The following is a 25,630-nucleotide window of genomic DNA, read 5'->3' as shown; positions in this document are numbered from 1 at the left end:
GGCTCACATAACCTCTTTGGTTTCGTTCCAATAATTTCGCTTGTTTCAAGGTTTTTATTCACTTATATACACGTTTATCAATTTTTAAATTTTTCAATTTGATCCAAAGATGGTTTCATTTTGCTTCATACCTAAATTTTCTTGAAACCACTGTAAATATTTCAAATATCATGCTTCACAACACCAAACTACTTCCAGAGTACACAAATTTTATATCACATTTATAACAATTTTATACTACCACATCACTTTTACTTGCCACAGTTACAACGTTTATGTATTGTTTATACATAATTAATACAAAATAGCGTATATTACTACAGCTATTAATTAAAAAAGACGGTAATTACAATTCCGAGCACAGGACTCTGTTTTTGAAAATAGGACTTCCGATTGTCACGTGAGCGGTGTTGCCACGTTGTACAGCATGGCTAGTAAATACTAGAGTCGGCTGTGTCAATTGCTTACCTAACTAAGCAAAAGAGTAGAATGCAAGTGTGAGTATGTACCAGGAATTTTTAACAGGGAATTATTGAGTGTCTACTGTATAATTTAATTTAAATATTGCACTGTTGTGAGTTTAAGATAAATATATTTAGATCCTTGATTTTAGATAAAACATCTTCCAATAATTTATTTAACACGTTGATTGCTGTAGTGAAAGTGTATATATGTAATAAGACACATTAAAGTTTTAATTATTAACATGTTTATTGCCATGTTAAAACTGTTGAAAATTTCAGTAATTATTCAGAGTAGGTCCTTTTCCAAATTTTGTTATCATTTTTGCATCTTTATTGTTACTTTGTCAGTAATAATCAATTAAAAAGGGCAAATAAATCTAGCCTAACCTAAACCAATGTAATGTGAAATAGGTGGAAAAGTATACATGTGTATACATAGAATAAGTTTCGCCTCGCACAATGATTGATTTGGATTCTGTTAGGTTAGGTTTCCAATTCATTATCACTGAACCTACTCTGATACTTCCGCTTACCTTATTTAAAAATATATTGTTTCCTAATTGCCTCCATTAATGATTCCATCATATCGACTTTATTTTTGCGGCAAAATCGACGCCATAAATACTCGCACAGGCGGTCGGCGAAATCATTATCGTGGAAACGTGCTCTACCTCGCATCCAGTCTTTCGCCGGCCGCCAGTGGGCTTCTATCTTTTGCGTATGTGTGCCATCGTTTGCTTTAATTGATATATTTAAATGTAATGTAAATGAAACATTTGATTTATCCCGCCAAAATGGCCGCCGAATGCTCATCTATGCGGGCCAATCAAATAATAGATGGAAGCAACATGGCGTCAAAGTAGCGTGTAAAATACCCTAAAAACGCGAAACTTTACATACTCATAACTTTTGAACCACTAATTTCCTAAAGTTACGACCTACATTTATGGATTCTACGTGTCAAAAACTATTAAAGAGCAAGAAAAAAGGGCAATAATTTTATGTCCCTGGAATCAAAGTTCAGCCCTTATTTTAAATAATTATCATCAATTTATTATAATAGTATATGTTTTTACTTTTAATAAATCTTATCCATTATCTATAATTTCAAATATTTTTAATTAGGCAAGTTTCACATGGAAATTCAAGCATCATCTATCTGTCGGTACATAATAGTCAATAAAATCGTTCGCGAGATATCAAGTAGTTTCATGAAAAGCTCAATTTGTCAAAAGTATTACCGAAGGACAAAACCGATTGTAGTTTGGAAACATTCTTGATATTTATATGTGTCGAATTCACTATTTATTGTACACACTGTATAATGCGGGCGTACGACGAAGCAACAGTGTACACTCTTGTCCGCCACGATGTGAATAAATATTTGGCCCAGTTCCAATCTGCTGCACCATTCCTTCTTACTTGCAAGGCCCGTGGCCGTGCATCCGCTTTGCGAAGCCACTTGTAAAGACCGCGATGACGTATCCTCATTCGGAACAGCGCCGTTTCCGTCCTGTCGTTCGACTAAAACTTACCACAAAACCATAATGACAGTAGAAGATGTTTGCTTCCGTGATTTTGTGTACCCTCGCGTCACGGAAACGGCACACTGTCGAAGTAAATGTTTTTGGAGAGTAATCAAGCTCTAGTGTTAATGAACATCAGTGATTGTAACAAAGTTTCGGAGTTTCAGGCGGAAATAAAGAGGAAAATAGAATGAATTGGATGGATGGTGAGAAATATGAAATATAAGGGTATAATAAAATGGTGATAAGAAAGATAATATAGTGGGTATTAGTGATTGATCAAAATGTTAAAAAATAAAACTATTGAAACTTATTGTACTAATTACTGGGAATAGAGTTTTATTATAATTGTGTTATTATTCTAATTATTAGTTCTGCTATGAAAATGGCCAATTTATAACTTCTTTTTTCCTTGTGTATATTTTCAATCATTTTTCTCTTTATAATTAGTGCACATACATCAAGCTTTTAATTTTTAATATTATATGTAGAGTGTTCCTTTATTTATTTTTAACATACAGGCTGTTTCAAATGGAATAAGAAAATAAGTTCATATAAACATACGCCTGATATGACTATGTTTTCCAATTGTAACTCCTATGGATTGCTTCCCTCGACTATTTACAAGTAACCCCATCGTATGTACGATCTTCTTGTCTGTTATGCAAACACTATTTTGTGATTTGTGTTGGCGATGCAAACGCGCCTTGTCGTGTAGTACGTTGCGTATGGGCCAGGAGCGCATCCTTACCGTAGACCGTGGCCCAATGATTGGGCCGTTATACATATGTACTATATATTAAAACCGTTATTCTTTATGTGATGTTCGTGCCTTCAAGCAGGACCACGTTTATGTATTCTTTATTGTTAAGTCTAAATATATATACTGTAAAATAAGAAATACAACAATTTGTTTCAACGAGTGAGAAGATGTACCATAAGACGTTTGCAAGCCTGCATTCGGCAAGGTTACTACTTCGAGCAATTTCTACGAAAATAATTAGATAACAGATATAATGCAAAAAAAGCTGCAATTTGAAAACAGTCATATCGAGTATATGTATATATGAATTTTTTTTTCTTATTTTAAGGTACTGCATCCACTTTTGAAGTTAAGTCCACATGTTTTAAAACACTCTGTACATACCTACGTAATAGATGACTACCTACACTAATCCATATTTTCATGATTATTTCCATTTGCAAATTTAGGTGTTTTAGAAGAGGTTTGATTCTGTAACTTTAAACCAACAGATACAATTTTCAAGACTGTCTTTTTTATAAAGTAGCTTATAATAAATTAAGTTATATATAACTATAACTATTATAGCTACCAATTATTTCAGCTTAATAAACAATTAACGTTTTATTTTTATTATATTTAGTTCGTTAATTATAACATTTTATTTCTGAGCCCAATTATCTTGACATAGGTGTTTGTATAACATTTTTAGGATATTTATTTTTATTATTCTATAATTTTGTCAGCAAAACAGTATTATTAATATTTTCAATTAAAGATCACCGAACAAAGTATTAAACATATTTAAAAATACTTCTAGACTCATATTCAAAACTTACTTAGAAATAAAATATTATAACTAACAAACTAAAAGTAATAAAGTTGAAACATTATTCGAAGACACACAAGTGGATAAATGTGTCACATAATCTTCTATCAAAAGTAAAATTTTGGTAGAATAATACTTATAAAGAAAAGGATATCATTGAATTTACAAAAAATAAAAATATCTTCATCTTTTGAAAATCTCGAAGAACATTTAACTGCTTTTTTTTAACTTTAAAAGGGAAATATACCTCTGTTATCATTACTACAAATACCAATATAATTTTATAGTTACCTTAACCATTATTGGTTAATTGAAGAAATAAAATTCATATAAAAGTTCTAAACGAGAAGAAATAGAGAAATCTATTTCTCTTAAAAATCTGACCTTTGCTGTAAACAATAAATTTATTATATGACATCTTCGTCAATTCGTGTCTTATTCTTAAATAATTTCTTAAGCTGATATAACTGTAAAACTTTAGGCTACATTTTTAAAAAATTATTTTACGATAATAATCGTCTTTTAAAACAGTATTACGGGTTCTGTTAGCTCTTCACTGTATCATCGATCTTCTCAGCATCATTCTACGATGAAATTCGATCGATCAAATTTCCGCAGACGTAGAGGAGAAGCATTTGCAGAATCGTTAACGTAAAGCCACGGCACGAAGGATCGTGGAGATCAATCGGTAGCCAACTCTCGTATTCCATCGTGTGGAAATATCTGCGTGATTTCTTGGTATTCCGTCTCGAACGAATGTCAGCCGCATTCGAATCAAATCCGCGAAGCCGTGTATCTTCGTTCGTGCATGCATTCTCCGCGGATCGTAGAAATGCGGGGTTGCACCGAACGCCGTTAATGCTATCCATTGTCATCACGCGAATCGGAAACGCGTGTTACGTACTTCCGCTACGCGCCAACAGCTACCTGTTCCCTTCTGTCGTCGCGCCGCGCCGCGCCGGCGGAAAAATTCAAATTGCTTCCAAGTAATTTGGAAAATGGATAAACTGTGAATTGTAATTGTAATCCAATCAACTATGAAGGGTGTTAATCAAATCATGCAATGTTTATCTAAGAATCATTTTAAAGTAGAATACTGTACAATTCCTTCTACTTTAGTTTAACACTAGAACTACTAGCATTCGGGGCACACTTATTTTTAAATTGAAACTAATTTACAAAACGAAGTACAGTAGACTGTCGTTATATTGCCGCAGACGAGGTTGTTGTAGCGAAAAATTTTTAAAGCTTTCGAGCTATCATTATAAGTGTATCATCTTCGTAGCCTATGATAGTGGAAAAGCAACATTAGTACACCTGCAAATTCTAAGCAAGGTTAGGTTGCTCATGCGGCAAGAATTTTATTGTTTTTCCCTAAGTACAATTATCACAATTGATAACAATGATCGAAGTTTGATTATAATAGGCGAAATAGTTTTAATTAATTCCATATACACAGAGTGTTTCAGGACCAGCTAGTAATAGGCGATTGATAGTATTATCCGTGATTATAATAACCGGATTTCACTATATTAAATTTGCATCCCTGATGATGACCCTCATTAAAGACCGAAATGTTGAGGAATAAATTGATTGGCAATAGTGACTGATTAACCTTTAGTTGCACGATTTCTAAAAATCTGGATTGGATTCTCTTCAAAAACGTAGATCTTCGCTATTTTAAAATTTCAAGCTTCCAAAATTCCAGAATTCTAAAAGCCTAAAATTAAAAAATTGTACTGCTTCAAAATTTCAAATTTCCTACATTTCAACATTCTAACATTTCCAAATTTCAGATTTCCTACATACTAGAATTCCAAAATTTAAAAATATAAAAATTCCAAAATTCTAATACTTCAAAATTTAAAAATACAAAAATTGTTAACTTTCTTAATTCCTTCAAAATTTCAGATTTCCAAAATTTTAAAATTTCTACATTTTTGAACGATCTGGTTCGCATCAGAAAGAAGTTCAGGTTACGTCAATGGATTTTGCAACAAATATACCTACGATTTCATATCGCCAAATGTTTTTCTAATATTTTTTCCATAACAAAGACGTAAGTATTCGAGTAAAAATTAAAACTGCTTTCACTATTAATTTAAAATAAATATTTGAATACAAGCAACATCGCTGATAGGAGAAATAAAAAGGGGGTATAGGAAATAATAAGTTTTTAAATAATTCCTGTCAGAATCATATGTTCAAAATAAAATACATTTACGTAGATACAATATTTTTAATTGGGAATATAATATTGTTACGATATTGTGTGGCTATGTGTGGTAATACAGAAGCGGTTTCCACACGAAACAGAGAGCATACGTACAAATAATAAATGCAGGGACACGAATGGCTAGCTAGCAATAGGTCACGGTGTTCGTTAGAAACGGTGATTTTAATTATTTGTTTCGATTAACGTGCACGCGATTTAACCTGGTTGAAGATACGAGTGCACACGTTCGATTTTAAGCCACGCGAAATGCGGTACATATCCCCTTTTTCTCCGATGAAAAAGAAACGCGAATGGTAATTAAAATCGCATTAAGAATTTCGCATCGGGTTTTTCAAACGATTCCCAACTGAAATTAATGTTTACTAAATTAATGGCTGCACGAGCGAGGTGAATTGCGGAAAAGCGATGGGGTAATAAATGAAAATTCCCTCTCCTTTTGAAAAAGGATTTTTAGTCTGATTGAAATGTAGTAATGCCGAATAAAATATAAAATAGTTGTTCCAATTACATTTTTAATTTGCATTACATTTGAAAGCTTTTTCTGTTTTTTAAAAAAATTGTAAATATTTTCAAATCATGCCATTATTGTTCTATGAAAGACTCGTTTTAATTAAAATGGGTAAATATATTTTCAAGCAGCTTTCTCTTCATTACAATCTTTGAATTTAAACCTTCTATTATATTCATAAAAATTAATATCAATTGTATAATTATACTTGTGTATGCTTTTGACAAATATAGGTAACAAAAAATTTGTTTAACCCTTGAATGGCGGTCCATGGAAAGAATTTCATTTCTCATGCAATTCTGTATTTCATATTATTTTCATTTTTTAACTGTTCCTTAAAAAATTATTGTTTCAATATATGTGTCGTTTAAAAATTAAGAATTTAATATCTTTATACATATAAATATACATATATTGTAAGTTTGGGTCCGCTGCTCAAGGTTTAATGAAACTTTTTACGAAAGTGTCCGGTACTAAAAGAAGTCTCCCTGAAATGTATGATCTTGTTTCCGTATCCTTTTAATCGGCGACCGATCATCTTTCTCGGCAACAACAGAGAAAATTGTTCCCGTTGGTGTAGGAACAAAGCAATTTTCCAAGTGCCACATTATTCCACTCGCAGGCTCGTATCGTTGATTTCATCTCCGGGAACAATTTGCAAGGAGCGAGCTTTACGAAAGTTGGTTCTATGTATTTACCCTTCCACGATCCTTCTGATCTACTTTCCCGCAATCCGTGCTTGCTCGATGCATATTCAAGCGGACGAGAAGCCGAATAAAGTCTCGTTAACGACAGATCTACGGAAAATGGGACGTGCGTGCTGTTTCAGAAACACGTTTCCGAAACTTCGACACGATTATGCAGTATGATCCCCGGAAACTGGGGCACCATTGAAGCCGTTTTAAAATAGAGATTGAGAAAAATAGATGTTAAACATTGTAATGCCGATTGATTCTTTGTATATATTTCTTTTTTTCATTCTTAACATAATCATTGCGTTGTGAATACAATAAATGACACAACTAAAAAATCATCAATTTTGAAATACCTGGAAAAATAAACTCTAAAAATAGGCCTATTTTATCTGGGAGAGTGTCATTTTTTTATTATGTTATCAGTGGTTTAGCTACTATTTAACAAAAACTCAAAATGAGGAGCTATTATTATCCGCTAAGAAAGAGTTAACTAATATTTTAATAAAGAAAGATACGTTTTAAGGGGGTAGACACGGGTAATGCAGCGAGGTGACATTACCGGCAAAAATGGGCCTAAAAAGGGGTTTACGGGAATCGGTTATTCGTCCTTATATGAGAAGATTTGAGGCTGGGTGAGGGCTCATTCGAAAGCGGAAGATCCAATGCAGGGGGCTCAACTAATGGTTTAACGAGATTGTGTTGATATCTAATAATATGAGTGTCCAAAGTAGAGGAAAAATCGAGAAAATTAGCTAACTATAAGAATTTTGTGACTCAAACGATTTGTTGAGCCCCCTTCATTGAACCTTTCTCTTTCGATTGAGTCCTCACCTAGCCCCAAATCCTCTCATATAAGGACAAATAACCGATTCCCGTGAACTTAGTGTACCTACACAAACAAAAAACATATTTACTCAAAAACAATAAAGTAGTACACATATTGTTGAAAATCAAACTTAAACTACCTTCCTGAAAAATTAACTTTTTCCACTTATGTTATTCCTTTTGCAAATTGACGATATGCATGTAGTTTATATATGTATATGTATCCAACTATGTAACAAAATGCAAGATGTATAAATACTTCAATAACTTTTATTATGCAACCTTGCATCCTTTTGATTCTGAGTACTTCACATGACAATTGCGTTTTCAAAATTTTCTATTGGAAACTTGCATTAATTCATTAATCAATTGCATAATAAATTTAAGTTCCATTTGTAGAATCTTTTAATATAACATCAAACCTGCCTTTTTGTAAACATATTTAATTTACCTATGCATAAGATATAATTGGAAATTATTCTTTATTACTAAATATGATGAACATAATACCAGTGCTGCAATTTTTAGAACGATCATACAATAGCTTTTTAAAATTTTAATTTATTAACTAGAAATACATAACTAAATGACAAAAGTCATTAATAATAATAATAATAATAATAATAACAACAACAAAATGAAAAACTTAAATTTATAATAATAATACCAATTGTTCCTCTTTTTCTCAAATTAGACATACATACAAATTCCTTTTGTATATTTAATTGTATAATATTGCAAATTTACTAAAAGAAAAGAATATGGTATACAAGGAAGATACTAAAAACCAGAAGCATCAAGCATACTTGATAATAATAGTGATGGAGTATATTACAAATAATGTAAGTGAATTTTCGAAAGAGAATAATATATGTCTTCAAAATTTAATCATGTCAATACAATCCAAATTCAAACTAAACTTTGTTAAATTAATGCAATATGAAAAAAACAAATACAAAAGAAAAAAGAAAAATTGTATAATTTTTTCTATCCTTGTTTTAAAGTGTAAGACAGTTGTCTTAAGGAATAGTTCATAACCGCGTTTCCGCAATATATCTTGAAATAGGTTACATTAGGTACATTTCCATAACACTTCATCTTGGTGAGTAGTGAGTAATGCAATCCTTGACGTTGCACGAGAATGACGTAATTATGATTACCTCAGTGAGACGAGTCAGGCTACAATTTATGACAATGCTTCTCCTTTGTTTCAATATCTCATTGTCAGTTGTATTTCGAGTCTATTTCATTTTAATAAAAGATAATCATATCAAAACCTAATCAGCCGATACCTGATAACTTGATCTAATTTATAACAATTGTAGATTGTGATTAGATTCACTTCATACTTATAATTGAATAATAATTTTTATAAATATAATTATTTATAATTTCAATTATTATTATTAGACCCAATATGTCAAAACATACAAAGAGAGTATGTGAAATAAAGATATACTTTTGATGTATAAAGTTAATTAGTTTTTAGAAAATTATAAATTCCAATTAAAATTCATCAATGTTTTTTTCCTGGCCATCTTAATTTTTTTATTTAATTTTTAAGATCACATCAACCTCGTAGTATTAGCAACCACAATGTTGTTAAATAAATAAAATTAAAGACAATGAAATATAAAGAAATGTTGAGATAATTTCATTTAATAAGATCATGCATTTGTTTTTTAAACACAAATTAATACAGTGTATTGTGTAGAGGTATTTTAATTTTATCATTGCAAACTATATAATATTGATGATCTTAACAAGATAGATATCATATTATTAAAATTACTTCGTAATATTTAAATGAAAGTATTTCTTAAATTAATGATTCTTAGGTATGAAATATTACACGATTCCATTAAAAACAAATAATTAAAGTAATCTAATATTTTTTAATAAAAAAAAAACACACACACACATTACATTTATGTAATTTATAGATGACTAAACACTAATTTTATATATCAACCTTCTTTAACGGATTAAACTGTAATTGAAAATTGTATCAACACTTCTGCAATGACTTATTATAATTCATCCCCTTTAAAGTTCGTACATTTTCCCTTCTTTAACTTCGGTTCAAAGACACAATCATAGTTAGGATTGATCAATACCGGAGCATATAGAAGTTAAAATTCAGTAAGATGACGTAACCGTGAAGAATGATCTTAAGAATGGATGGAACGTGGACGAAGAGTAACATGTGATCGAGGATGTCGTTACTCAGAAGAGAGAGCAGCATATCCGCGGTGTCAGCCAAAATAAACAGAATGTCATGGGTATAAATAAAGCTTTCACTCAGTTCGTAGCTCTTTGCTCGCCTTTTTTCTCAAAGAATTGACGTAGCCAAGCGTCGCGACACAGGTCTTTTCTTGATCGACGTGCTCCTCTTGTCGGAACCATCTCTAATAGCGTCCGCCAGCCCGCACCATTAACTACAGTAATTATAGGCAGACCATCAAGAACTTGTCGAATTCCACTCTTCTAATCCTTTCGTTTGCTTTATCATTTCTTTTTCTAGCAAGCGTACTCATCCGAACTTCATAATTTTATGACGGCTATGTGAAAATTACAGTAGTGAGCATAAAAATTGCATCATTGTAAAAGTACGCTTTACATTACAAAAAATATAATTCTTCTATTAAGATCTTCGGTTCTTAAACTTTTTTTAAAGAAACAGAGATACTATAGAATGACTACACGAACACTGGATTAAGGGGTCTAAGGGGAACTGTGACCACGGGCCCTACTTTCTAAGAGTCCCCCTTATAAGCTTTAACTTATTATATTAAAAAATATTAAATGACATTTTTTTACAGTAGCCTTTTTACGATTAAATGTTATTTCATTTCATTTCAAATAAATTTCAATTTTTAAGCCAAATTTATCAACTAAGGAAGGCCTCGAAGATTTGATTCCCTCGGGCCCGCGAAATCTTCATTCGATCTTGGAGTACATATACTCAATTCTTTTTAATATTTTGTGATTAGATAACTCTAATGTACTGAGAGTTCAATAATTATACTTGTTCTTCAAGGGGTAAGATGTTAATAAGAAGTTATAGTCACAAGCTTTGAATACTTCTCTAACATTGCTATTCTTACAAAATTATGAAGTAACTGATGCAAAATCCAATTGACGCAGCATTATTAAAAAACTGCGTTAAAACAGTTTAGTGTAGCTACAATATTTACAGTGTACGATTCCGAGCATGGTAGGCTTCCCTAGAGAAAATGGCGATATTCGGAATCCTCTCTGCTTCCGGGGTTAATGGGTTTCGTTGGAGATTTCCCTCTTCCCGAACTTCCGTCGTCGTCGAAGGCAATCCCGAAAAAAAGTGACGAACAGCGTAGGGATATACGGGAACACAAATTGGGACGCATGCCGTCACGAAATGTTCCGTTTCATCCTCTTGACTGGTGCGCACCAAGCGAGGATAAATGTTACTACGCACTACGTGATTTTAGTTGGTGTTAGTATGCGTGTTCACGTTTCACGGTATGAAAGAACTAATACGTGACGTCATCCGCTGCTGGTTGTAAGAACTAAAACGTGACGTCATACGCGTCCCTTTTGTCGCCAAATATTGCAACGCTCGTGACGAATTATGGGCGGAGTCCCCATATAGGGCCACATGCATATGGGAACATATGTATAGGGCTGTGGCTGTCCCCACTTGTATGTGAACTACTTACTTTGTCATTCGTATTTTTCATTTATACTAAATTTTACAATTAAAAACCATGTTGGTTTTTTCTAAATTATTTTTAATATTAACACCTTCTTCTATGATTTTTTCGATAGTTGCATCAGCCAGAGCTAACTATTCATTGCCTGAATTTTGAAATATGCATACATGGCATTTAATGATTCTTGACTGGGCAAATTATACTAACAATAATAATTAAAATCAGAATTTAACCATACTAAAAGTACCAGTCGAATTTGACGCATTTGAACTGTAAGCTGCTACGAGTGTGGCACAATATCGTAAAAATTCAGATTTTAAGAATTTTTGTTTTCCCTGTAATGCTATTTTCTCAACGGAAGTCTAGAATGTGCTCCATGTTGTACCTATATACATATTCCACCCATTGTGTGTTTAAGGAGTAGTACAATTTTATTGACCACTACTGCAGAAAACTGAAGTTCTATTGTACAAAGTGTTAAAAATTGTCCAACCGTAAAATAGCTTAAGAATGTATAATACGTGTATGGTATCAAAAATCTCTTTCTATATTTCCTCCCCACGAGACATTTAATCCCTTCGTGGTACGTTTGCACGCCAATTCACGTGACTCTCCCTGTTCGTGAATCTGCGTCACGTGTACCTATTATATGATGGTGGTGGTAGTTTCTGGACCGTGTTAAAAAAAAACAAGGGGAATGAAAAAAAAATGAGCGCAATCCCTGGTCCAGCTGGGCCATGGCGCGTGACGGGTGTCGTTAATATTTCATTAGCATTCGTTTTTCGTCGGGCACACCGATGTGCCGCTTTTATTCCCCGTTCTTGTACACCCCTCCACGCCAAAACCCCTACTCGGATTTTCATTGCATGCATTTCGAGGCAATTGCTTCGAACAGAAAAAAAAAAGAAAAGGTAAAAACTCGCGTGTTTTTCAAGGAATTCTCTCCTTCCTTACGCTCCAATTCTTCTTGCGTGTCAGAAATTCATTCGGGCAACTTAAATTGTTTTCCTCCTGAAACATTCCCCCCGCATTCAGGGATTTTGGGATGAAATTTATTCGTGAACAGAGATTCCTTTTTATCGACAAAGCTGCTATTCTTTCTTTCTTCGTGGTTGTAAACAATGTACCCTCGAATTTTTTTCGAACGTAATTTAAAAGTTTGTTTTGTTCGGAGTTATTTAAAACAGATAAAGTTAAATTTGTGTTCGATGACAAATACAATTCGTGATAATACTATAAGACACCTAATGAAATTATATGAAGTGTATAAATTAATTCTGTGTCCTTTCCTTTTAATTGAAGATTTATTTTTAAAACGTCATGTTAATTCCAATTATTAAATAACTATTATTGTTATTATATTCTTGCGCCACTTTTTAAACATAGAGGTGCAGGAATATATTCAAATTTAAAATAGTAATTAAAAGGGTTTAATACTAAAGACACCAAATTAATTTATACACCTAATACAAAAAGTACATAATATATAGATACCTGTTATTCCTTTTTCTTTTTGTAATAGAGGTTGACTGGCTTTTGCAATTGAAGTTATTTTAAACAGCAAGATTTTTTATTTCAGTCTACGTTGAAAGTATTGACTATTCAAAATTTTTACAATTTGATTTAAATATGGCTGGTGTAACTGTAATACAATGGCGTGTTGATTTATATTGCGTTGAAGCACTGTTTTTCATCTTGTTGTTTAATTATTTCATACCAGACTAATAGAATATACGATTTCTCATATACATTATACTTATATAGCAACATCTTGCATCTCGATAACCTTACTATTTTTATTTAACTTGAGACATTATTATATTTTGATTGAAAGTGTTTTGTCAGGAATAGTGACTGACTAATTGTATAAAACAATCATGAAAATGAGCATCAACAAAGTCCAACAAGAAATTGAAGACATCAATCATAACGAGAAGATGCACACTCTAGGAGATCTCGATTACCTTTATAATTTTGCTTCTCCTTCACCTCCAAGTCCCCCTTTTCTTCCCTTTTCCTAAAACCATTCGTCGCCACCCGTTCCATCCCCTTACGTTGCTTCGCGACTCGATTATATCTTCTTTGACTACACAATCTCGACAACCTCTCAATTCAGCCAATTAATTAGTACTTAATGAACAAGCTTTGAACTGCATTCTCCGTCGCTGCTGCGACGTAGACGTTACAACCAATAACTATGACGGAACCATCAGGAAACGGTAAAAGGTAAGGGGGTAACTTTGTTCTAACGTTACAAAAGACAATTTTGCATTCTTGTCATTATAAATGTCTGCATGAAACTTTATTTTCAATGCCTAACTAAACAACTTTTATTTCTTATTCGTGAGTCAGTTTTAAATGAAAATTGTATTTAGGGTTACACTTAGGGGTTGGTTAGCGTGTTTATAAAAAGACATATTGTTTAAAGTAGCAGTTGGCTTCCAAACTGCCGACCGTTTCCCTAGGTATTTCCGAAGAGAATAACGATACAGGGGAGTACATACAGGATATCCCGTAACTCCTGTAACTCCCGGAAATGGGGGATTGCTAGGGTGATTCTGAACAACATTTTCCTTTACCAAAATGTCGTTTGAAGCTTCGCTTTTGAGTTATTAACGAAAAACACTAGCGAATCAGAGCGCGCCTTTAGCGCAGGCCGAACCACGAGAGCGTTGGCTTTCAGCCGCGCTCGGTCGTGGTCGTGAACAAACGCATTGGCACAGCGTGGGTATCACGGGAAGCGTGCGATAAATGTTACATCTTTCTAAATTAAAAACAATGTGGAATTATTCGTTATTCATGAATAATGAATACGTTTGTGCCAGTGCGTTTGTTCACGACCACGATCGAGCGCGGTTGAAAGCCAACGCTCTCGTGGTTCGGCCTGCGGTAAAGACACGCTCTGATTGGCCAGTGTTTTTCATTAATAACTCGAAAACGAAGCTTCAAACGACATTTTGGTAAAGGAAAATGTTGTTCAAAATCACTCCAGCAACCCCTCATTTCCGGGAGTTACAGGAGTTACGAGACACTCTGTATACATACATACATACAATGTACTTACAGGTCTGCAGCTCCCTACCAGCATATAAAGGTTTATGCGGGAAAATTTGAATTGATATTTATGATATTATTTATATTTCTTAATTATATGCCAAATTTTATAATCATACTATTATGTAAAGAGACAGCCTTTGTTTGTATGTACAGAAAAATTTCAAAAACTACTTACCCGATTGATACCAAATTTTAACAGTAGCTTCCTTGCCTTTTCTGGAGTGGCATAGGCTATATTATTTTAATAAACTGTGGAAACTATCACATTGAATTCTGCCTATCCGTGTGCGATCGTGACAACGTACGCGTTATGTAGGATGGGGTCGCCGCTTTTCTACTGTTTCTGCAGGCAGTAGAGGTGTGCGAGTACATACATACATACTCGTAATTTACAAGCGAGCTGAACTCGCTTCGATTGTTCGAGCCGAGTCGATCGCTTGAATTTGCCGAGTTACTCGAAATCGTCGAACTGTTTGATATAAAAGCGAGCTACTCGAAAAATTCGAACTACTCGAATATATTCGAGCAGATGTTACACATGTTTTAGGTTAAACATCTGCTCGAATATATTCGAGTAGTTCGAATTTTTCGAGTAGCTCGCTTTTATATCAAACAGTTCGACGATTTCGAGTAACTCGGCAAATTCAAGCGATCGACTCGGCTCGAACAATCGATCATTGTTCGGCTCGAAATTCGAGTACTCGAATAAATCGAGTACTCGCACACCTCTAGCAGGCAGCAATACCTACTTTTCTGAAATACTAGAGATTGATCACCAAAAAATAATACAACAATTATTACTTCAAATTCTCGAATTTTCTATTTATGAGAGTGGGCGAAGCCGCGACGGGAATGCTAGTATTAAATAAATAAAAATTATATTATTTTTGTTCTAAATCACTTTTAATATTAATATTGTCAAAATTAAAATTTGGAGAATTCCTGCTTCCTCTGCAATGCCATTTTTTCTAGAGAAGTCTACTTTGTCCGATACTGTACATGTTAATACATTTTTTCCCTACAATTGTTCTAATAGAAACGAAAAAAGAAATATATGCCAGTAATGTAATTAAGCGTAATTAAGTGCCAAATTAATTTTTGAATTCTGGTTTTGGTAGTACACATTTATGAAAAAGTTGAGAATCGCTGGTTTAAAGACATATATAGTATCATATTAAATGAACGATTTCGAAATATAGCAAGTCTCAAATAAATAGGATAACATAAAAGTATCTCATAGAAATATTGCATTCATTCAAGAATTATTTAAATCTGAAAAGATTGTTACAGTAGATAGAAAAAGTTATTGGTAATACATACCGGGCTTGATCGTAATAATTGTAATTAAGAAACAAAGTATTATTATTAATATCAAAATATTTCTCTACGGTGCTGTAACATACGATATTATGTAATGAATAATAAAAATTATAAACATTTTTATAACAAAGACAACGTAATCAATAAATTGATTTAAAAAACAATTAAATGAAAATAGGAAACTTAGATTCCTACTGTAGACATTTGAATTTGCAGTCTCGTGTTTAATCCCAGGGCTAACCGTTTGTATGTATGAGTATGTTATACTTTAAAATGTACGCAGTGATTAACTTTAATTGTTAATACATTTTAAATAATTAGTCGTCTGTCCCCAAAACGGGGTATAGACGTCTTTAGATAGATAAGCTTTACAAGACGGCAAACTTTCATCAATAAGTGAGCGTACCACTCGGAGAGTTTCTCTCTTAAGGGATAATTATGTTATAAAATATATCAACGAATTTATTATTTCAAAACTATCAGTTTTTACAATGAAATCATTAAATTTCCGAATGAATATTATTTTTCTGATACATCATGAAATCATTAAATTACCTGAGAGGTGGATAAATATTACATAAAATTACATTATATAATATTTAAAGAACTTTTTCAAACATTCAATACCAGCAAAATGGAAACGCAGTTAAAAATCAAAACTTCTCTGAACTGAGGTGATGCATTTTTTTACTCACCGTTTCTGTTTTCGCTGTCCGCCGGTTTCATCTGAATCGGATGCCGCATCTAAAAGGAAACAGAGAAAACGACTTTATTACTTATGCACGCATTCATACCGATTTACTCGGCTCTAGAAGTGTCTAATTTAGCGTCGAAAAGGGTTATTTATTATTAAGTGAATACTGAAAGAGTCGCGTTAGAAAAATTCGTTCGGATAGACGTTGAGTTTCTTGAAATATGCAACAACTCTAGTTCTTATTTTAAGAACTCTTTCGCGTTGCATTAGGAACAAAATTACTTTTATTTGGCGTCAGATAATTGATTGTTTTATTATGAATGTATTTTAATGCAAACTGTCTGTATGAATGAATCTTTATTAGATAGACAGTTTTACTTCAACTGATCAACGATTTTTAGTTTTTTTAATGTTCAATTGTTTCTTTGTTGCGCTAAGCTTTTTATTTTATTTAATTCTAAGGTAACACATTGCGGTAGCGCAATTTGAACGAATATTTTCGTCTAGAATAAATAAAAATGAATAAAATTAGACTTAATAGTTTATGACGCCAATAGGGTATGAAAACAAATTTTTTTGATCCCCTCTTTCACAATTATAATTGTGCCACTGACACATTGATTTAGTAACAGTTGACTTGCTTAATTAATAGCATTCAATTTACATGAAATAATATTTTATAATACTACTGTAGAAACAAAATACAGTTCTTCTGATCCAATTAATAGAATATTAAAATTTGCAGATAAGATTGATTTTGTCAATAACACTGTTGATTGCTTTAAAACATTACACACTGTTTAGAAAATGCATGATTTACAATTCGTTGTAATTGCATTTATATTCATAACATAATTGTAATAAAAACAACGAGAAATATCAAAATAAGGATATTACGAATAATGAATTTTACAAATTTTACAAATGATAACAGTGTTACAAAATTTAATTCAGTTTTATTACTTTAAGGATTAAAATTAGGATCTAAGTAAAAATAATTTGACTTTTATATGATAAAGCTAATGGTGAAACTATTAAAATTATGTATTCTAATTTTTATTAAACAACAAATTCTTATTAAGGAAATGAAAATTAAAAAGAGTTTGAAGTTAAATATTCAATTTAATGATTACTTGAAAGGTTATTAAACAGCAAAATTTAAACAAATCTCACAGACTCCAATATGATTTTAGTGCAAATTAATTTTCAAGAAAAAAATACCTAATAATGATTTTTCATTTCCACGGTAAATTGTATAATAAAACTCGTTTCGCAAAAATGAAAAACATGCAAGTAACTAGGTAGCCTTTATGAACGTACCGTTATTAAGAATTCCACGCTTAATAGAGGAACTTTAAATTGTGTTTTCGCAGAATATTTCTTTCGTATTTAAAACAACCCTCTGGTAGACGCAGCAGGGTCCCAGGTTACAATAATAATTCGCGCGATACGAGGAAATTCCCGGGCGTGCATTCTTTCGAGGACAAACGTGTATCACCGTAACAGAGGTTGCTTGCTCCCTATCGACACAAAAAAGAGAAGGGTGGAAGGGTGTCGGTGTTTCCCATCGATTTGCTTTTGTGAAATTCCTGAGGCTCGCGCGGCAAGTTTTACACGGTGCACGCAGACGCGCATCGGAACAAAGGGAATGCACGCGGAAAATTAAATTTCTGTTCGGAACGTATGCGTTGTCGACGGTTGCTTTCTTTTTTTTTTATTCACTCGATCAAAGTCCTTCTACCGTGGGCCACTCGGAACAGCAATATCCAGCTGAGACGCAATCAAGAATGGCGTCATGAAAAGGACAGGTCATTCTACATAAAAGAAGCCATTTTAATTGGAACTGCTTGTTTTCGGGTGTTAAGCATAGTTTGAGCGTTCTGGTTTATAAAGCACCAGCATCCATATGATGTACTTAATATTAAAAATGTTTAATTCGTAATCCGGTAAGCAGGAGTTTACTATAAATACAAATTCAACATAGACACCACATTGCGAGTATGAAAATGTAATACCTAGTTGAAACAATTTAAATTATTGACTTGACAGGTGAAGATCAAGTAAATAAAATTAAAATTAATAGAAAAGTATTAATAGTATTAATAATGGTAATAACAATAAATAATAATAATATAATAATATTTTATTATTATTTTAAATATTTTCAATATCACTTTTTATTTATCATTTCAATATCAGGATTTCATCTATTAGTTTTGAAGATATAAGACTCAACTCAGGCTACCCTCATAATTGTTATATGTTTTACAATTTCAATTAACGTTTAAGTAAGAATCATGATGGGATCAAAATTAACCAAGTCAAAATTAAATCTATACTATAACTTCCATACTCAAAAGTAGATAACGATATAATTTTAAAATCTAAGAAAGACTTTAACAAAATAGAAGAAATAAAAATATAAAAAGGTGGTACTTATACATTAAAAACCAATGGTTAACCAAGGGTTAATCTGTCTCCTAAATAAGAACAATAAAGTCCCCTATAATTTGTACTACATTGTATTACAAAAATTCAAAATATATTGTATAATTAATAATATTCTGATAAATTATGATTATAAGTTTACATTTACATAGAAAGGGTTGTAGAAATGATCGATTTTTAGCCCTGAAAAAGATATTACGTTTCACGAACACATTTAATAAACCCCTTACCCAGCACACGTGTAATTACCGCGATCAAATGACTGAAAATTTTCATTCCCATGGTAATATATTATTAAACCTACAATTCAACGAGCTTCGAGATACATGTACCGTGGTTCGTTTGATCCGGCCGCGTAACAGAGAGAGAAACATTTAATACGACGCAGAGAGAAAAAGAAAAGAAGAATGAAACACGTTTCGAGATTAAACACTCGTTACGATAATTAAAGGTTGAACAAGGGGCTGAAAAGCAGGGTTGGTTTTCGTGTTTAAATACGAAGGCGTTAGTTAATTCAGCAGCTGGTAATATCGAGCAGAGTTGATAATAAGGTTCCCATTGATGTACGATGCTGCCGATCATTACTCTCGGCTAGAGATATCAATCGATGGCCCCCTGCTAACTAGGAAACGCTCTGATACCTAAAGCACGTCCCTCGTTCCCCATTCATTCTCGAAAATGGGTTACTCGCAATTGCGACATCCCTTCTCATCGTCGAGGACACGGTGTATAGTGAGCCGCAAAAGTATTCCTACCCTCTCAATTAACATGTTCAATTCTACATTGAAATTGGATAGGTGTGTAGTAAGACATACTGCAATTTCTACTGAAATACAGCGATTTTCATGTATAAGATCTTTATTCTATATAAAGTTATATTTATAGGAAAGAAAATAAAATTTATCAGAAACAATTTTTAAGCGGTAGTTTATTTGCATATTGTACATCCTTTTATTAAGGAACAAAAAGCATATCACAATAATAAATAGTTTACAGAAGTTCACTACACTTCCTTCATTAACCCAGATAAGCCTGCTCGTCTTTCAAAAGAATGCAAAGCGTAATCCGCCAGATTGGATTTTTCAGTTTAAACTGATCAATTTTTGACCTGAATACTTTAATTATATTGCAAAATTAAAAAATGTGTTAGTTAGTACACAACAAATAATTTCATTTCATCTTCGAACGAATAATGTTAACAATAATTAAAATTTAACTTTAAACTCGTTTTTACTTTGTTTTACTTTTTTTTAGTTGGTTACTCTGTCATGGCGATAAAGAGCGGGGTGGCACACATGTGCACGTTATTTTCTTTCAATAATCTTTTCATTTATAATGTTAGTTTATAAGTTAATCTCACGAATTATTGTACTCATTTTATATAAACATTAATAAAGTAATAGTTTATGTGCAACGTCATTTTGATAGGTTTTTTCCGTAGATTACGACTTTGAAAACAAAAGTGTTCCATTACATCAGGTTTTTGATGTAAGAATCGTCGTTATTAGTGTCAGTAAGTGGTGCGCCTTCGCTACTTGTGGAAGCTCTTACAGGTATATGTATTGGGATTTTTTAAATATTTAAAATAACAACGTTTGCGGTATGCAATGTCGGATGATACCACAATATAGGGGTGAACTTTACTTTACCGGACCCAAAATTTTGGACTTTTTTTTTTGGAATCTATAGTTTTTGATGCGGAGAATCCAAAAATGTAAGTCTCAACTTTAGGAATCCAATGGTTCAAAAGTTATAAGCATGTAAAGTTTGATATTTTTAGCGCATTTGCTACGTTACTGTGACGCCATATTGACTTCTTGTCCAATGAACGGTGTCGCTAGCTGCAGGCAGATTCATGTGGGTGCCGACTACTTTGGCGGGTACAGTCAAACCGTAAATTTGATGCTGTCTGAGTTAGTTAGGTTTATATTTATTCTACAAACAGACTGTACTGCCCATGTGAGAACCAATCAGGTTATACATATAAGGCAATATGGCGTCACAGTAACGTAGCAAATCCGCTAAAAATGTCAAACTTTACACGCTTATAACTTTTTAACCACTAAATTCCTAAAGTTGAGACTTGCATTTTCAGATTCTACGCAAAAAAACCTATAAATCAAAAAAAGGTCCAAAATTTTGGATACGGTAAAGTAAAGTTTACTCCAATATAGGATGAATGTGATTTTTTTTCTAGAGAAATACTGCAACTGTTACGCATATTAACCATGCTTATACATATACCAACGTATAAGAAGTCACAAAGCTTAATATAGGATGAAAGACGTTAACGATAACTTCGCGGGCTGTTTGTTTCGGCTGATTTTCTATCGTTCCGAAAACCAATAATATGCAAGAATCAAATGAATTAAGCGACGAGTTAGGAATGCTGATAACAGTGTAGCCAAACGGAAAACGTTTACAACACGCCAGAACGATAGTGGGAATGCGCTGCACAAAAGTGTCAAAAATGTTGTAAGGTAACGGTTCCCCCAAAACAAGATTTTTATGCAAAAAAAATACCTTTTCACAAAGTTCCCCAAACTTTGGCCAATTTTAAGTGTCATATTCGTAATTAGCAGGTCCAAAAACATAAAGATAGAATAATTTCATATATTTATATGATGGGCAAATTTTGGCCACTTTTGGACATCGTTCTTTATTAAATAGGATTATTGTCAGTATAAATACATATGTATCACATGATATGTCATTCGAAAGCATTTAATTTTGCCTATTGGAATTTTATGTTATGTTCTACCATTTTTAAATTATATTGTAGTTTGGCCCAGTTGCATGAGATACCCTCTATATCATTTAAGAGTTCACGATAAAAGATCTAACATCAAAAGCAGTGAAGTTTATGAAATTATATTGCTTCCACCTGACTAGGTTTTCTTAGGATCAGTATCTATCGAAAATTCACGTTTCAACAAGTATAAACTGGACAACTAGCAGATATACGAAGGGTCTTTTCCAACGTGATATATAGAATGACCAATTATGTTGCTTGGATATTTGCCTGATAGCCTGAATTTAGCCCGCCCCCTAAATCACCGACTTAATCCCTTGCGCCGAAAATCCGTCGCGTTAATATCCTACACCGTAGAAGCAACAACAAATTAATCAACCGGTCGTTTGCTGTCACGAATTTATTAAGCAACCTGTTCTAGAAAGATCTTGTTTAGATCTGTTTAGACCAGATCTAGAAATATTATACCATTGCTTGAATAATTGCGGGGATAGTTATTTACGATAGAATTTAAATGAGATTTACTTTTCGAATCATGGTTTCATCATTGGCGTAAATAGGACTTTCTTCTAGAGTGGGCCAGATTAACAAAAATTTAGAATTTTAAAATGTTAGAATTATAGAATTTCTAAATTTTTTAATTCTAGGTCCTTGAAACATTCGAATTTTCGAATCTTAAAATTTTTAGATGGTGAGGGAACTGGTCCACATTTTTCGAGGGTCAATTCTATTTCACTTTGGCCCCTAGCTAATTACAGCAATGAGTATTATTTAAATCATGAACAAATAATTCCGGTAAATAAAATTTGTTAGAGATTTTTAAAATTCGCACCAATTACTTGACTTAATGTGATATACTGCACTATCTCAAGGCACTGTTGTCAAATAGGGAATTTCATTAATTTATAATGGATCCTCATAAATCTATTGTAATCCTTGTTATTATTAAGGATTTTGTACTTAATAGGCAAACAACTAGCTAAATACCTTTTTTCACCTAATGTACAAACATCACAGTATGTTTCTTCTCATTTTCTTCTTTTTTAATACAATGTATTACTGATTATAGAACAATCTAGCCATAGACGTACAATTTTACATACCTGTGATTATTCTTTTCGCGTCTTAATTAAAACTTAAATTAATTTTAAAAAATTACAAAATATATGCCTAATATTTTATACAAATACTTGATATTCATAAATTTTAATTTATTAATCGTGGAACTGTTTGATTTAATTACCGGAAAGACTCTAAAGAAATGTACTCTTAACTTTTCTGTCTACTTATCCTGGAAGGAAGTAGCCCTCCCTTAGGCGTGTGCAGGGCGAAATAGCTCGCTTGAAAGAGTACAATATTCCAAGCCGAAAGTTCAAGATATTCTATTTGCGAATCTTCTCGATCTTTCAGACGTGAAGGAATTTCTCGTATCGTGGTTGGAGAGCCAGTATGAAATTCATATCTATGCTAAGCGTGACGCTCGCGTTTGGGTTTAGTGGTTTCTGCATCGTGCCTTTATATTGCGACCGATTTCATGATTTTGTACACATTGCTCTTCTCGAAGTCGAACTACACGATATCGATCTGCTAAAAAATACACGTACATCTCTTTCGACGGTTTCAATTTTATACCATAGGTAGCCAGTTCATTTTCATATCCGAATTTATCTATGTTATTCGAGACTACAGGCAAAAAAATTCATCAAATTACTAGTGCGATTATTATGGTTACAAGAAGCTAATTATTACTAACAGTATAATTAACATTCTGATTGCTAGGTTAAATTGATTTTAAGCTCCATCAAACTGTACCTAATTAGATTATCAGCAAATCTAATGCATTGTTGTTATAAAACTTGGTATTATTTATTATATCTACATGTTTTTAAGCACCTAGTACGATTATTTGTAGGTAATTGGGAAATTGTAATTCGTATGTCGTCTAGATGTAAGTAATGTTACAGTTAACGTATTAACTGCTCTTGGAAAACATTGTCATTATATTGCATAACAAAATTTCAAATTTATTTTTACATTAAACTTCATTTATTTAAGTATATAGGTACACACACATTAATGGCGGTTCGTCCATAAGGACTGGTGGGCTGCAGCCCTCCCTCCCCGATGTAAAACTGAACAAAACTATTTTTAAAATATAATTTCTTCAATTCATATTGGTCTTTTTAATTTTTATTGCTGCATCGGCAATCACTACAAATTCTTGCGAACTATCACTGGTATATATGTTGGTATACATATGTATATACGAATGTACAAAACACAGCGAGTCAATATAATTCTCCATTTAACGTGCAAGGGTTAAAGCCATTTTCCCATCATCTCACCCTAAAAATAGGTCATTAGAATTTTATTTCAAGTAAAAAAAGCTAAACATGATAATGTTAAATAACTCTTCTATGCTCTATTGGGACATCATTGAAAATAATGAAAAAAATTGTTTGCATATTTTATTTAACGCTGCTTGTTATATAATAGTATTGATTGTTTTGGCGATAAAAAAAGTTTTGTAACTACGGAAGTAATAACTTCTCGTAAAATTGTCGTTTGTTTTGATAAACGTTTAAATCACTTTTGAAGAAACGAAAATATTTATAAAATTATAAACTTAACAAATATTTTTAAATTATATGCACAAAAGTATTTATAAAAAAATAAGCAGATGATTACTTGAAAAGTTGTGATTGCGGGTAATTCCATAAACAATCTTATTTAAGGATTTTCTTAGTTTCATGGCTTTATATAATTCTACAAAGAATTATTATTTTCAAAATTGAGAAACTTTTTTATTGCTAGTATAATCAGTATTAAATAAAATATGTAAAAAATCTGTTATTATCTACAATGATTTTCGAACATAGCATACAAAATTATTAAATTTTAGTTTATTACATTTCATTTTAGTTTATAGTATCAAAATTAAATTTTTAATAATTTTACTGTTTAGTTTATAATATTAGCAAGAACAAAAGTTTGATTACATATTTATTTTATTTTGAAAATTTATGAAATCAGCTGTTATTAAATTTTTACTTTTTATTTTTTTAAGTAATGATATCAATTTTGTATTTTAAAGATGTTAAATTTTGACAACACACTTTCATGCTAAAACTGAGCCTATTAACACGTGCCGTGCCGGACCAATTTCTGTACACGTTAAATCCCATATGACACGGAATGTGTTAACCCTCAGACGACGAACCATGGACAGAGCTATAATTTTAATATAGTTTTGTGTTACATATTATTTTAATTTTTTTAATTTTGTACTGTTCCTTTAACAATTATTGTTCCAACGTATAAAATTTCTTAAAAATTAACTTCAGGTTGATACCCTTTTTGTAAGTTTAAGTCACAATTGACTCAGACTCTGCTGTGCAAGAATTAAATGATGTAATATAACAAATAAATTTACATTTTCATGTTTCCGTGAAAATGTTGAAATGATGAAAAAATTAATTATATACGAGCTCCCTTTCCCTTCATCTGTGCCTTTTCTTTTACTTTCATGTATGATAGAACAGAGTAACACTTTGTCCTCTTGCTATTCATTAAATAAAAGTCAACAAATCCGTAGATTTAAAACAATAAAAAATCTAGAAATTATTTTCAGCATTTGTATCTTTGTAGAGTTTGACAAGATCAACAGGTTCCAGTTCTCTAGAAACAAAACGACACACTCGTTTTTCTTTAATCCAGATCTCGTCCGAGGGCAGCACTGTGAAGGTGCCTCGAAATTCATTCCCGTCTGTCTAATTTCATTCTCTCCACTTCAATTTCCAGTGGACGTTGGCTAGAAGGATCGCAATTCCACGCCGGTGGAG

At 32.3% G+C, this 25,630-nt stretch overlaps 1 protein-coding gene across 9 annotated transcripts in view; it reads right to left on the bottom strand.

Annotated features, from left to right (window-relative positions):
* LOC114877910 (CUGBP Elav-like family member 2) overlaps window positions 1-25,630 on the bottom strand; it is a 761,531-nt gene that overhangs the window by 115,495 nt on the left and 620,406 nt on the right. For all 9 annotated transcript variants that reach the window (XM_046285524.1, XM_046285526.1, XM_046285527.1 and 6 more), the window contains one exon: window positions 16,590-16,638. In XM_046285524.1, the coding sequence (XP_046141480.1) occupies window positions 16,590-16,638 (49 nt within the window). The remainder of the gene's footprint in view (window positions 1-16,589; window positions 16,639-25,630) is intronic.

The sequence above is a fragment of the Osmia bicornis genome, chromosome 4 (genome assembly GCF_907164935.1).
Source record: "Osmia bicornis bicornis chromosome 4, iOsmBic2.1, whole genome shotgun sequence".
Taxonomy (NCBI): Eukaryota; Metazoa; Arthropoda; class Insecta; order Hymenoptera; family Megachilidae; genus Osmia; species Osmia bicornis.
The sequence above is the reverse complement of the archived record's forward strand: the minus strand, read 5'-3'. Positions and strand labels throughout refer to the sequence as shown.